The 12,091-nt window shown below is 46.4% G+C and overlaps 1 protein-coding gene across 4 annotated transcripts in view; it reads left to right on the top strand.

The window, feature by feature from the left end:
* The window catches only part of DAPK1 (death associated protein kinase 1), a 170,965-nt gene that overhangs the window by 90,999 nt on the left and 67,875 nt on the right, over positions 1-12,091 (top strand). For all 4 annotated transcript variants that reach the window (XM_055310471.1, XM_055310468.1, XM_055310469.1 and 1 more), the window contains exon 3: positions 1,467-1,688. In XM_055310471.1, coding sequence (XP_055166446.1) covers positions 1,467-1,688 — 222 coding nt within the window. The remainder of the gene's footprint in view (positions 1-1,466; positions 1,689-12,091) is intronic.

Genomic DNA, 12,091 nt, shown 5'->3' with positions numbered 1-12,091 from the left:
TCTTCCCTAACCTCTGCTGCCAGAGTAAATGAGTACTGTCTTAAAGTGTCTATTCTTTAACATTGAAATGTTACTGTTCATTGGATTTTCTCTCCCCCTTTTGTCTTCATGTGAGAATAAAGCCAGTTAAAAATAACTGTGATGATTCTCTCTATAGCAGTTCTCCAGCACCTGCCAAGAAATATACAGATCCTGTGATGGGTGGATCCACACTTTTTCCCCACTGCTTTGGGCTCTGGGGAAGAAGTGAGGGTACCAGCATTGGTACAGGAAGAGTCCTTTGTCTTGTGCCCCTCTTACTTTCAGGGTGGCTTACTGACTTTCCTCTCAAGATTCTCAAGACTTTCCCTGTTTATGTATTCATTTTATTATTTTGCATTAAGTTCTGTTATTCTCTTCTATGTAGGTAGAAGGCTCTGGGTACATGCTGTGGCATAGGTTGCATAGGATGCGTTCCTCTGCAAGAATGGAAAGCCCAAATCAGACTAGCTTTAGCAGTAAAGGGAATTTATTGGTTTCCGATGCTGAAGAATTCAAAGGGAGATGGCTTCCAGGTTAGGGTGAATCCAGGCAGTCTGCAGGGTTCCCACAAACCTGGTTTTGTTTCTTCTACTGGCTCTGCCTCTGCATTGGTTGCCTTTAAACCAAGAGTGGACCTCCTCCTGGTCCCCAGGTGGCTGGAAGCAGCGTTTGGGATTATATAGTTAAGAATGCACATCCAGAAAAAAGTCGTCTCAGGAGAGGTCTTTGTCTCTGCATTCTCCAAGGGGTCTTACTTAGGTCGTATGCCTGTCACTTGAGCCAGAAAGATACAATACACTGATTGGCTTAGCTGAGGTACATGATATGTGTCTCTAGATGGGAGTGGAGTCACCTTCCTGAGAATTGTGGGATCTCTAGAAAGGAAAGAAGGAGGTGATGCTGGAGAAGCTGCCAATCAATGTGAAGTGTGAACAAAATACATAGCTTTTTTTTTTTATTCTGGATTTTTCAATTGATAAATATTGGGCTAGAGATATGTCATCAAAAGCAAGACCCTATCTATTTTTCTATGAGTTCCCTCGTCTTGATCCCTTCTTTTCCCAGACATTCAGGAGAAAGGCTTGTCAAAAGGAGGCCAGATTGAGGAGCTCCTTGCTGCTATCCCAGAATCTGAAATGGGAGGGAGGAAGAAACACAGAAATGGAGGCCTCATTCCCCATTCAATAAAATATTCTTCAAGAAAAGAATCTGTGTCGCTTGCAACATTATTCATAAAGAAACAAGTTTAATGAAAATGAGATGTAATAAGAAATGATCCTGCTTAATTCATTAATTGCCAAAACTATGGGCTTTCCTACTCACAATGCCCCTCCTTGCTCATGCCAGGCCACATCCTTGCTGCATCCTTGCTCAAATCCGGGTTTTTGTAGCGCACAATAAAGAGATGTATAAATGACCTGAAACCCTTCCTCTTCTGTTGGCAGTGGGCAGTTTGCAGTCGTGAAGAAATGCCGGGAGAAGAGCACTGGTCTCCAGTATGCCGCCAAGTTTATCAAGAAGAGGCGGACGAAATCCAGCCGGCGGGGCGTGAGCCGCGAGGACATCGAGCGGGAGGTCAGCATCCTGAAGGAGATCCAGCACCCCAACGTCATCACCCTACATGAGGTCTACGAGAACAAGACCGACGTCATCCTGATTCTAGAACTGTGAGTGGTGCCTGGGCGGGGGTCAGGGCAGGTTGAGGTCGGCCCAGGGCTGCCCAGCCCCCTTGGGAGTTAACTCTGCTCTGCCAAATTCGAGGACAGCCATGCGTTGCATGCCTGAGGCCTGTCCGTGGTGATCTAGAATGCTTCAGAAGGTCCCCAAATCTCGGGGCTCCTCTTCCTTTGTCGGGAGGTCATCTGTTTCCTGAGTTTTATGATAAACTTTAAGCTAATGTTCTTTTTCTCCTCTGGCTGTTCCTCTGCCTTCTCTCTGTTTTTCCACTTCTCTTCCTCCTCCTTCCTTCTTAACCCCCACCTCCGATTTCAGCTGTTAGAACTGTCAACACTAATTACATGAGAGGGTAAAATGGAACCAGAATCACTCAGAGGTGATTATAGGACTTGCTTTTCAAGCCTTTCACTTCTGTTATCAGGCAGGCCCTGCCTGTGGGATGTTATTGTGGGAAACTGATTGCAGCATGGAGTTCTGCGATGTGTCTTTCTGTCCCCCAGCCCTGGGGCCCTGCCCGAGTGCTCCACCCCTGTGAAGGGACAGGCTGGCAGGGAGGAGAGGACGCTTCCTGCTCCCCTACAGCAGCTGGCTGGGAATGGCTCTGGGTTGTGGGCTTTGCAGGCCAGGCCTTAGTGCCCCAAGGGCAGGAGCCATGGATGGAGCCGGAGAAGCCAAGGTGACACACCAGTCTGGGTGGTTCTTAGTGTTGATGGGCCCCACTTGTTTCCTGGGGCCTCTAGAATTCAAATCTGCTCATCCCACTGCCAAACAGCTTCCCTTGTTTACAGATCTCTTAGGTTATGAGGGGGTTTTGGAGACCAGATGGGACGGAAAGCAGCAGAGGGAGGTTTATGGAGGACACATTGTAGCCCCGAGGGTACCACACTGCAGGCACTTGGGCTTTGCCAGCGCAGCTGCCCTGGGGATGCCTGCACCTTCCTGCCTGTCACTAGTGTGTGGGTACTTTTTTGTTATGGATCTGAGCAGCAACTGTCTTAACTGTAAATTGGGGTTCTTAATAGCTACCTCTGCAGGGTCATGAGGAAATAAGTGAGTTAAGAATTTGACAATCCCCAGCATAGTTAAAGGGCTCGCTGGGGTGCTAAGGGGCTTTCTGGGGTGCTAAGGGGGCTCCCTGGAGTGCCAAGGGGCTCTCTGGGGTACTAAGGGGCTTGCTGGGGTACTAAGGGGCTTGCTGGGGTACTAAGAGGGGCTCACTGGGGTGCTACAGGGCTCATTGGGGTGCTAAGGGCTCCCTGAGGTACGGCAGAGAAAAGAGACATGGTACAGTGTAATCCTTGCTGTGACTTCATATGGCAATGCAGGAACCAGACAGAACCAAGATCCAAATCCAGGCCAATCCTCACCGTCCGTCAGCCTGTGTTTCCTCTCTTAAGACTGTTGTAAGAGGCCATGAGTATAAAATTCCTGGGGAAGAAATGTTACAAGTCACAACTGTTTTGCCTTTTCAGAGAATTACCAGATTGTGCCCAGTGCCTCAGGAGTGTCACGTATCCTCTTTACACACCGGGCTGTGGGATGATGCCTGTGCCTATGGCCCTCCTGGTCCTCACCTGCCCCTGTGCATGTTCTCGAGTCAGCTGCTTGCCTGGCCCCATACCGTACATATTTCCCTGTAGGTCCACCTGTCCTGTGCATCGATTGGTGACATGCATTTTTTTTTAAGTGTTTCATTTTTCCAATTTTTAAAAGTATCATACAGTCAATCTGGTGCAAGTCTTAGGAATTGAACGCATGCTTAGATTTGTGGAATCACCACCCAAATCAGGATTCGGAACAGTCCCATCCCCCCCCCCAATAAGCTCCCGTGTCTCAATCCTTTACAGCCACACACCTTCTGCCCCCTACCTCCTGGTAACCGCTGAGCTGTTGCATCTTCTCAAATATGTCCTATAAATAGAATTGTGCAATATTCAGTCTTTTGAGACTGGCTTCTTTCACTAGCATATTACTTTTGAGATTCATATATGCGTCTTTTGCTCCGTTTTGTTGCTGAGTGGTGTTCTGAGTGGAAGCTCGTTTGTCCTCTTACCCCCTGAAGGGACATTTGCGTTCTTTCTGGTATTTGGTGATCATGAATAAAGCAGCTGTAAATATTTACTTACGGGCTTTTGTACAATATTAAGTTCTCATTTCTTTTTCTTTTTAAAAGATTCTATTTATTTACTTGAGAGAGAGAGAGAGAGAGAGAGAGAGGCAGAGACAGTGTGAGCAGGAGGGGGAGAGAGAGAATCTGAGAAGGACTCCGTACTGAGCTGGAGCCCAGTATGGGGCTCGATCCCACCACCTCAAACCTGAGCCCAAACCAAGAGTCAGAGGCTAAATTGACTGAGCCACCCAGGCACCCCAAGTTTTCATTTATTTTGGATAAATACCCATGAGTGGGATTGCTGTGTCACACATAACTGCCGGTTTGTGAGACACTGATGAGTGGCTTCCTGCCGTGGCTGTACAGGACAGCAATCCTTCCAGCAGAGACTGGGAATTCCCATTGCTGCACCAACCCTTGGATGTGTCAGTACTTGTTTTAATTGTAGCCGTTCTGGGGATTCGTAGTGGCACGTAACATTCACTGTCCATCGTATGGTGACCTTGAATGAGGGTTGAGCGAACCTACTGAGAATGGCCTTTAGATGGAGAGGACAGGAGGAGCCTGAGAGGGTGCCCCTTCCCCACAAGGTTAGCGGTGTCTTTCTCCTCCCTGAGTATTTGCTCTTCACAGCTTCCAGCACCCCTGTGAGCTGATTGTCCTGTCTTTTCACCCACTGGGCATGTGGGGGTTGTGATGGTGACTTTTATGCGTCAGTGGGGATGTCCAGACGTTAGATCCAACATTATTCTGGGTCGTGTCTGTGGGAGTGTTTCTGAATGAGGTTAACATTTGAATTAGTAGTCGGAATAAAACAGATCACCTTCTCCTATGTGGGTGGGCCTCATCCAGTCAGTTGAGGGCCCCCATGGGACAAAATGGAACCTTACCTCTCATAAGAGGAATTCCTCTTACCTGATGGCCTTAGAGCCTAGGACAGAGGTTTTTTCCTGTCTTAGGACTGCACTGAACCTTCAGCTCTCCTGGGTCTCTAGCCAGGTCCAGATCACTCACCCTGCAGATCTGGAAACTTGTCAGCCTCCATGATCATGTGAGCCAATTCCTTAGAATAAATCCTCTCTCCCTCCATGTATGTACACATACTTCCTATCGGTTCTGTTTCTCTGGAGACCCCTGACTGATATAGTCAGAGGGAATATGTACCCTTCTGTAGACATCACAAGCCTGTCCCATTTGTGTTTATTTACTTTGCCACAAAGAGGTGTTTTTTTTTTTTAAAGATTTTTATTTATTTATTCATGAGAGACACAGAGAGAGAGGCAGAGACACAGGCAGAGGGAGAAGCAGGCTCCCTGCAAGGAGCCCAATGCAGGACCCGATCCCAGGACCCCAGGATCATGACCCAAGCCAAAGGCAGATGCTCAGCCACTGAGCCACCTAGGCATCCCACAAATAGGTGTTTTAATTTTTAATAGACAATTCAGAATATTAGGTCTGCCTGGAAGAGACCATCATCTTTGTCATGGAAGAAATCATTCTACATTCTAATAGCTTTATGGGAAGTTTAGCCATCAGTGACATATTCCATCTCCTCTTAAGAATTCTGAGGTATTAATGATGGTTCAGGAGAGAATCAAATTTGAGAATTTGTGAGAAAATAACCCTGTGATGTAATGGGGGCCATTTGTCTGAATCCACTGGTACAATAACCCTTCGGTGGATGTATTTACCCTTCGTGGATGTATTTGTCTGATTTATTGTTTTGAGATGAGCTCCCTGGTAAGTAGAGCTTCCTTCAGGCTTTCTAAGGACACTTCTTCCCTCCTTGAAAATTTGTGCCTAATGCCACTTGTGTGTGTGAGTTGTCTACCTATCAACTTCAGGCCCGTCCTTACAGCGGAGGTGAAGAGACCAAACCACCACTCTGTTCCTTTTTTCTCCAGCTACCTCCCATGACCTGGGAGATGTGTGGAAATGGTATCTTTTCTGTCCTTTGGGAAGAAACTAATTGGTGTGTGTGTCAAAGGCACGGTCGTTCAATCCTAGTTCAGGATCTGCCCTTTAAGAATTGTGTAAGCCTTGAAAGTCGCTTTAAAGAATGAAGTCCTCTGCCACCACCTCCGCCCCCACCAAACGTGTTCTACGGGGAAAGAATCGTTTGTTTCATAGCTTTTCTGCTGTTGGAGCCCAGCACAGCATGCACACAAAAGAGGCATACGTGATGTCTGATGACGATTGAGTGTCCTCCCCATCCCACTGTTCCCTAGCGCAGTCATGCCAACCCGGAACTCTCTTCTAAGTGAGCTGTTACTCGCCTGTGCATTGCCCCATGGGCAAGCCTCTACAAAACCTTGAGGTCAACACTTGACTCATTTGGTAACTCTGCTACCTCGTAAAAAGGGAAGCTCAGTTCTCAGAACTCAAAGTCAGTGCTAATCAGAGCCACTGGCTTCTCGAATTTCATTCTTAAACTCGCTCCCTGGAAACAACTATGTGTTTTAGGCTGTGGGTCGTGATGCATTTTTCTCTCTAGCTCTCCTCCCTCCAGACCTGATTCAAGCCCAACTGCCTCAGGGGCCGGAGAGGTGGTCAAAGTGAGCAAGTGCAGTCTGCATGAAGCCTCGGGGCTGGGGAGGCATCGGTGAATGGGAAGGACTGTGACTCAGCCAGAATCCTGATGCCCCACATCACACCAATCTGTTGATTGTTGTGGAATTTTGGATCTAGTGTTGCCAAATCGTAGAATGTTTTTCCCAAGAAAAGTCTGAAATCTAGTTTTTTGATGTTGGCAGTTCATAGTATTCATAAACAGAAAAAATAAAACCTATCTGAAGGCCACACATGACCTGCATAGACCTGAGACTCCAGTCTGTTTTATTGTAGCCGTAAGAACTAGTTGACCACTGCTGGGGAAGATACAGTGCATGATAAATACAGTCAGAGACTTCCCAGAAGGGCAAGGCACACACTTAGCATTACTTTATGGTGATTCTCAGACTTCAGCGTGCATCAGTATCTCCTGGAAGGCTTAGAAAAGTATACATCATCTGGCTGTACTTCCGGAGTTTCTGATTCAGTGGGTCTGAGTGGGACCCAAGAGTTGGCATTTGCGCAAATTCCCCAGTGATACTGATGCTGCAGGTCTGGTGTTCATCTTCTTAGAAGCTGTCACAGGTTGACATGTGACCCTCCCAACCAGCTATGTTGAAATCTTAACTCCCAGTACCTCAAAATGTGACCTTATTTGGAAACAGGATCTGTGCATGTGGATTAGTTAACATGAGGTCACTCTGGAGTAAGGTGGGTGTCTAATCCACCATGGCCAGTGCCATCATAAGGAGGAGGCTGTACGAGGACAAAAGCTCGGGGAGAAGGCCCAGAAAGTGGAGGGTTGGAATGAGAGAGGCATGGCAGAGCTTCCCCCTCTGAGTCCTCAGGAGGGACCCAGAGCACCGAGACCTTGATTTTGGACTTCTGGCCTCCAGAACTTCTGTGAGGTGTTAGTCTAAATTCTGTAAGCATGTCAAAACCAAAACAAAATGCCTAATTATAGCGGCTCTGTGAGGCAGTCGAGCTGCTGAAGGCCTGGGCAGAAGAGGTGGCTGGGGTCTTAACTCAAGGTGGGAGCGGACATCACCCCATCCCCACCTGCCTTGGGAGAGTCCTCCCTGTAGCTTTGAATCACCTATCTGAACGTGACAATGTAAAGATTTACAAAGTAAAAATGCTGACATTGCTATGTAAGCCTTGGCATGATGGGTTCTAACAGGAAAATCAAACCAGTTTGGATTTTCCAGTCTTAAATTTTTCTTCTTATTTGTTCTGCTTGGAATGTAAAGCAGATCTTGAAATCAGAGTAGCCCATTTTAGCTAGCTTGTGCACTTGCTTGCTCTCTCTTTTTGTGACAGGAAATTCAGTTTACTTAGTTTACTGTGGCTGTAGCCAAGTGCAGGGCATGGAATGAATAATGCATTCTGTTATTAATAGTTTTTAAATTGAGCAATGTAAATTTCATTATTTTTTTATTGTGGTAAGAAACACATGAAACTGGCCATCTGAACCATTTTTAGATGTGTAATACTATAATTGTATGCACATTGTGTCCATTAGCTCTTTAGAACTTTTTCATCTCTATACCTTTGGAATAACAACTTCCCTTATTAGCTTACTTTTTGACTTTGACCAGGTTAATAATTGCTGGAATTCTGTTTGCTCATTGCAAACAACCGCTGAGTTCTACTCAAACATTTGTGCAATCTGAGGTCACTTGAAGCAGGATCATTGTAAAGTTGGCTCACTCTCTCTTTCATCGCCAAGCCAAGGTGAATTCTTTCAGTGTACGTCATCAGCTCGGTGCATGTGGATGAATTCATTCCATCCTGACATCACCAGATCTAGAATCACAAGAGCTTTTCAAGAAGAAAATGCAGTGATTGGGGTGATAGTCTCAAGCTACCTTAAAAGGGGCAACGTTGCACAAAGCAGGATATAGTTGTAGGGACATATGTGATGCTGGTGAGTGAGGTGTATCTGATGCTGGGGGAGGGCAGTCAGCCCCCCACCTCCACCCCTCTGCCCTCCCCTGCTCTCTGTTCCTCTCTCTCTCTTCTCCTGGTCCTCACAAGACACAAAAGCACACTCAGATTTCTTCAATGTGTTTTTTCCCCCCTAGCTGCATTTGTTCCTTCTTCTCTGAGCTCCCGCCAGCTCTTTTGACTTTTTGAACTTTTGGTTTTATTCAGAGAGGTAATTTCAAGAACTGTGCTGGGTTGCACTTTTGGCACTTCGCTCCTCAGATACCGGCTATTAGGCAAGAGCAGAAAACCGAAGTGCATTTGGCAGCAGCCTTACCTTTCTCAACAGAACTAAAGCACATAAAATTGGTTCTTTTCCATTCAGGCGCTCTCTGGAGAAACAAAACCCTGTATGTGTGTCTTCCCCCACGCTCTCACTTCTTGCCAGCACAGTTGAAAAGTGTTCCCTTAGTGTTTATTCAATGAGCATTTTCGCTCACTTAAGTGGAGCATTTGGTTGCTGGCTAGTCTTAGAAAATTTGGGAAAATGGAAGTTATAAAAGCCATGTGTGGCATCTGAGCTCAAAGTTCTGTTGTTTTTCATCACATACTCATTATCTTAGTATCTGGCTTTGTGTTTTCTGTGATGTATCCATGAGTTAATCGGTATTTGCAATCTTTGCTTACCTCCAAGGAAGACCTGTAGTCCCCTGTGTTAAATGGGTTAGCACTGCTGCTTGCCAGCCAGCCTATGGACATCCGTAGCTTCCCTAACAGGCTGGCTGTTCTTGGGTCCCTCTCCAGGGACCACCGACCACTTTATGACACTCTAGGGTATTCCAAATCCCTGGGAACTGTTCACACTTCCTCTTGGAAACATGGAGAGAAATCTTATTATATTCCTGCCTTGGTCACCACTCCCCTGACCATAGAGAGGATGTAACAGAAGGAAATTCTGGAGGACTGTGGCCCAACTGGCCGCTCAGACATTCTGATTTCCTCTCTTGTCCCATTCTCTCTTCCTGCTGGCCTCAGTTTCTCTTCTCTGTGCCTTGGGCCATCCCAGTGATGGGTCACAACTCCCTATACGGCTTGGCTTCCTCTCTGCATCCAGAGCCCAGGTCCCTCCCAGGCCAAGGGCTGCTATTTTGATCCTCCCGGCTCAGCCTAAACCTTCCACGTGGCTTTCCTCCCTGCTGGTCAATGGCACCCACATCTAGGCACACTGTGCTCAGAATTCTAGATGGTGGTTGGGTTGAGCTTGGAGACAGAAGCCTGGGGGACTCACCCCAAAAAACGGAGAGCCCCCAGACTCCAAGACCTGGGTGGCATTCCCTTCCTTAGGCCAGTGTCTAGGGCAGGTCAGTAGCAACCACTCCCGATCATTTTTGAGCCTCTCAGAGCCTCCTTTCTGCCTCATGTCATTGCAAAATCTTGTTTAAAATCAAATCAAAATATTTCTAAAATGACCTTGTATTTGCTTTTTTCCCTCCTAATTTGTATTTCCAAGTAACTAAATATTATCTGACCTTCTCATGTTTAATCATTCCTTTTCTTTCCAAGTGTGTGACTTGTTTTTAATACAGTGAGAATCACTGTGATGCAGATGAGGGACTGCAGGGCTCCAGTGGCACAGTGGTCGGTATTTGCATGTGTCATACTCAAATGCTAGTTTCATCTCCAGTCTGTGGACCATTGCAGTTACCACGTGTGGCTGCCACGTGACCTGAATGCTGCCGTGTTGTTGATGATGTTAGATTGTTAGATGTGGGACACGGGCTCATGGACCTGGACCACCCTTGGTGACAGAAGCGTCTGCCTGATATTCTGATGGGGAAATTCAAGTGGAATTGATTGTTTCGGAAACATAGGGTAGCATGTTCACTTCTTCTAAGGTCTTTCCAGTTTGGTGTGGATCTTGGCCAACTGTTTTGAGGAAGAGGATGTAGGTAAAGGATGAGAGAGACTTTTCTTGGAGAAGAGAGGGAAGCTGGATTTCACATGGCTCTTTGGGTTAGCCACGGTGGAGCCCCTGCCTGACATTACCTCATTTAATCCTTGGGTACAGCTTCAGATTATTGTCACCACTCTGCAGATTCAGGAAACTGGGCCTGTTCTGTCTAGATACAGGAGTGGGGGATTCTGATTCTCAGACACTTGCTTTTTGGGGAGGGAAAGTTTGTGTCTGAGTCCTAAAATTCTGCCAAGCCCTGTAGGACTTAGCCTACAAGGCTCATTGCCTATCTTTTTTTGTTTTAATAAGATTTTATTCATTTATTTGACAGAGTGAGAGAGAGAGAGAGAGAGAGAGAACAAGCAGAAGGAGTGGCAGGGAGAAGCAGGCTCCCTGCAAAGCAGGAAGCCCGATGCAGGGCTTGATCCCAGGACCCCAGGATCACAACCTGAGCTGAAGGCAGACACTTAACTAACTGAGCCACCCAGGTGCCCCCCATTGCCCATCTTTTAAATGCTGTCATCTTTGGAGGTTGTGGGGGAGGTGATGGAAATAAAGAAGACCCCCTTGGAGCACCGAGGGCCCTCCAAGCCTGCCCCACTCACTCTCCTCTTCTTGCAGGACTTGGCCAGTCACCTGTGACCATTACCGCCAGGGCAGGGATTCTCAACTTTCAGTAGGTCTAGAGTTGTATTTGCTCCTCTTCAGTTTCTAAGCAGTGGTGTTGCAGCTTTTGAAAGCTAACTTGAACTTGGGGGACCTTTCTGACAGCCATGTTGCTCTTACCCCTCATTTCTTGGCATGTCCGTGTTTCTCGAAGAGGGTAGAACACGTTCTAGTGTAGCTACGGGAATGATGGAAGTCCAGAAGGTGGGATGGCATTGTGGCAGCTTTGGTATCATAGCTGCATGGGCCTGTTTGCCCCGCCTCAGTATGTTTCTTTGAGAGCAAGACTATGGCCTGCTCTGGCATGCACCACACTTAGGACTGTGGTCTAATAAATGTGTGAGAGTCCAAATAGAGCAAGAAGAACATCATGCTGTAAGGGAAGGGTCATGTGTGTCTCAAGAGCCTGTTGACCACTGATTTAGATGGTTTTGTTCCAAGTTGCTGATCTACTCGTTTGGGCTTCAGGAAACATACTGTGACTAAGTCTCCTAAGGGGTAGGGAATAAAAACCAGAATACAAAAGCCTTACAGTGGAAACAATCCAGCCGATGGATGGATAAACAAAATGTGGTCTGTCCATACAATGGATTGGTATTTGGCCATGAAAAAAGAATAAGGTATAGATACACACTACAGTGTGGATGAACGTTGGGAAATGTTATGCTAAGTGAAGGAAGCCAGTGTCAGAAGACCATGTATCATATGATTGGATTTATATGAAATTTCCAGAATGGGCAAATCTGTAGAGATGCAAAATAAATTAGTTGATTGCCTAAGGCAGACAGGACAGTGGGGACAGAGAATGGGTGTGGTCACAAAGTTTCTTTTGAAATGATGAAAATGCTCTAAAATTATATTGTGGTATAGTTGCACAACTCTGTAATACACTAAAAATTACTGAATTGAATACTTTAGAAGAGTCAGTTGTATAGTATGTGAGTTATATCTCAATAAAACTTTAGAACAGCTCTGATGGCTGCATCCTTCCCATAGAATGAGGCCATGATCTGTAGAATTGTGTAGGATGTTTGAATCTATGTTCAGCCTCCTCCTTATATCCAACCATTTCTCCTCCACACCTTCCACCTCTGCCCCTGATGCTAAACCCGCAGAGAACCTCTTGCCTTTACTAGATTATTCCATGTTCTTACCTCCAACCCATTGTTAATGCTTCACCCTCTGCC

This window comes from Nyctereutes procyonoides, unplaced genomic scaffold (genome assembly GCF_905146905.1).
Source record: "Nyctereutes procyonoides isolate TBG_1078 unplaced genomic scaffold, NYPRO_anot_genome, whole genome shotgun sequence".
Lineage (NCBI taxonomy): Eukaryota > Metazoa > Chordata > Mammalia > Carnivora > Canidae > Nyctereutes > Nyctereutes procyonoides.
The sequence above is the reverse complement of the archived record's forward strand: the minus strand, read 5'-3'. Positions and strand labels throughout refer to the sequence as shown.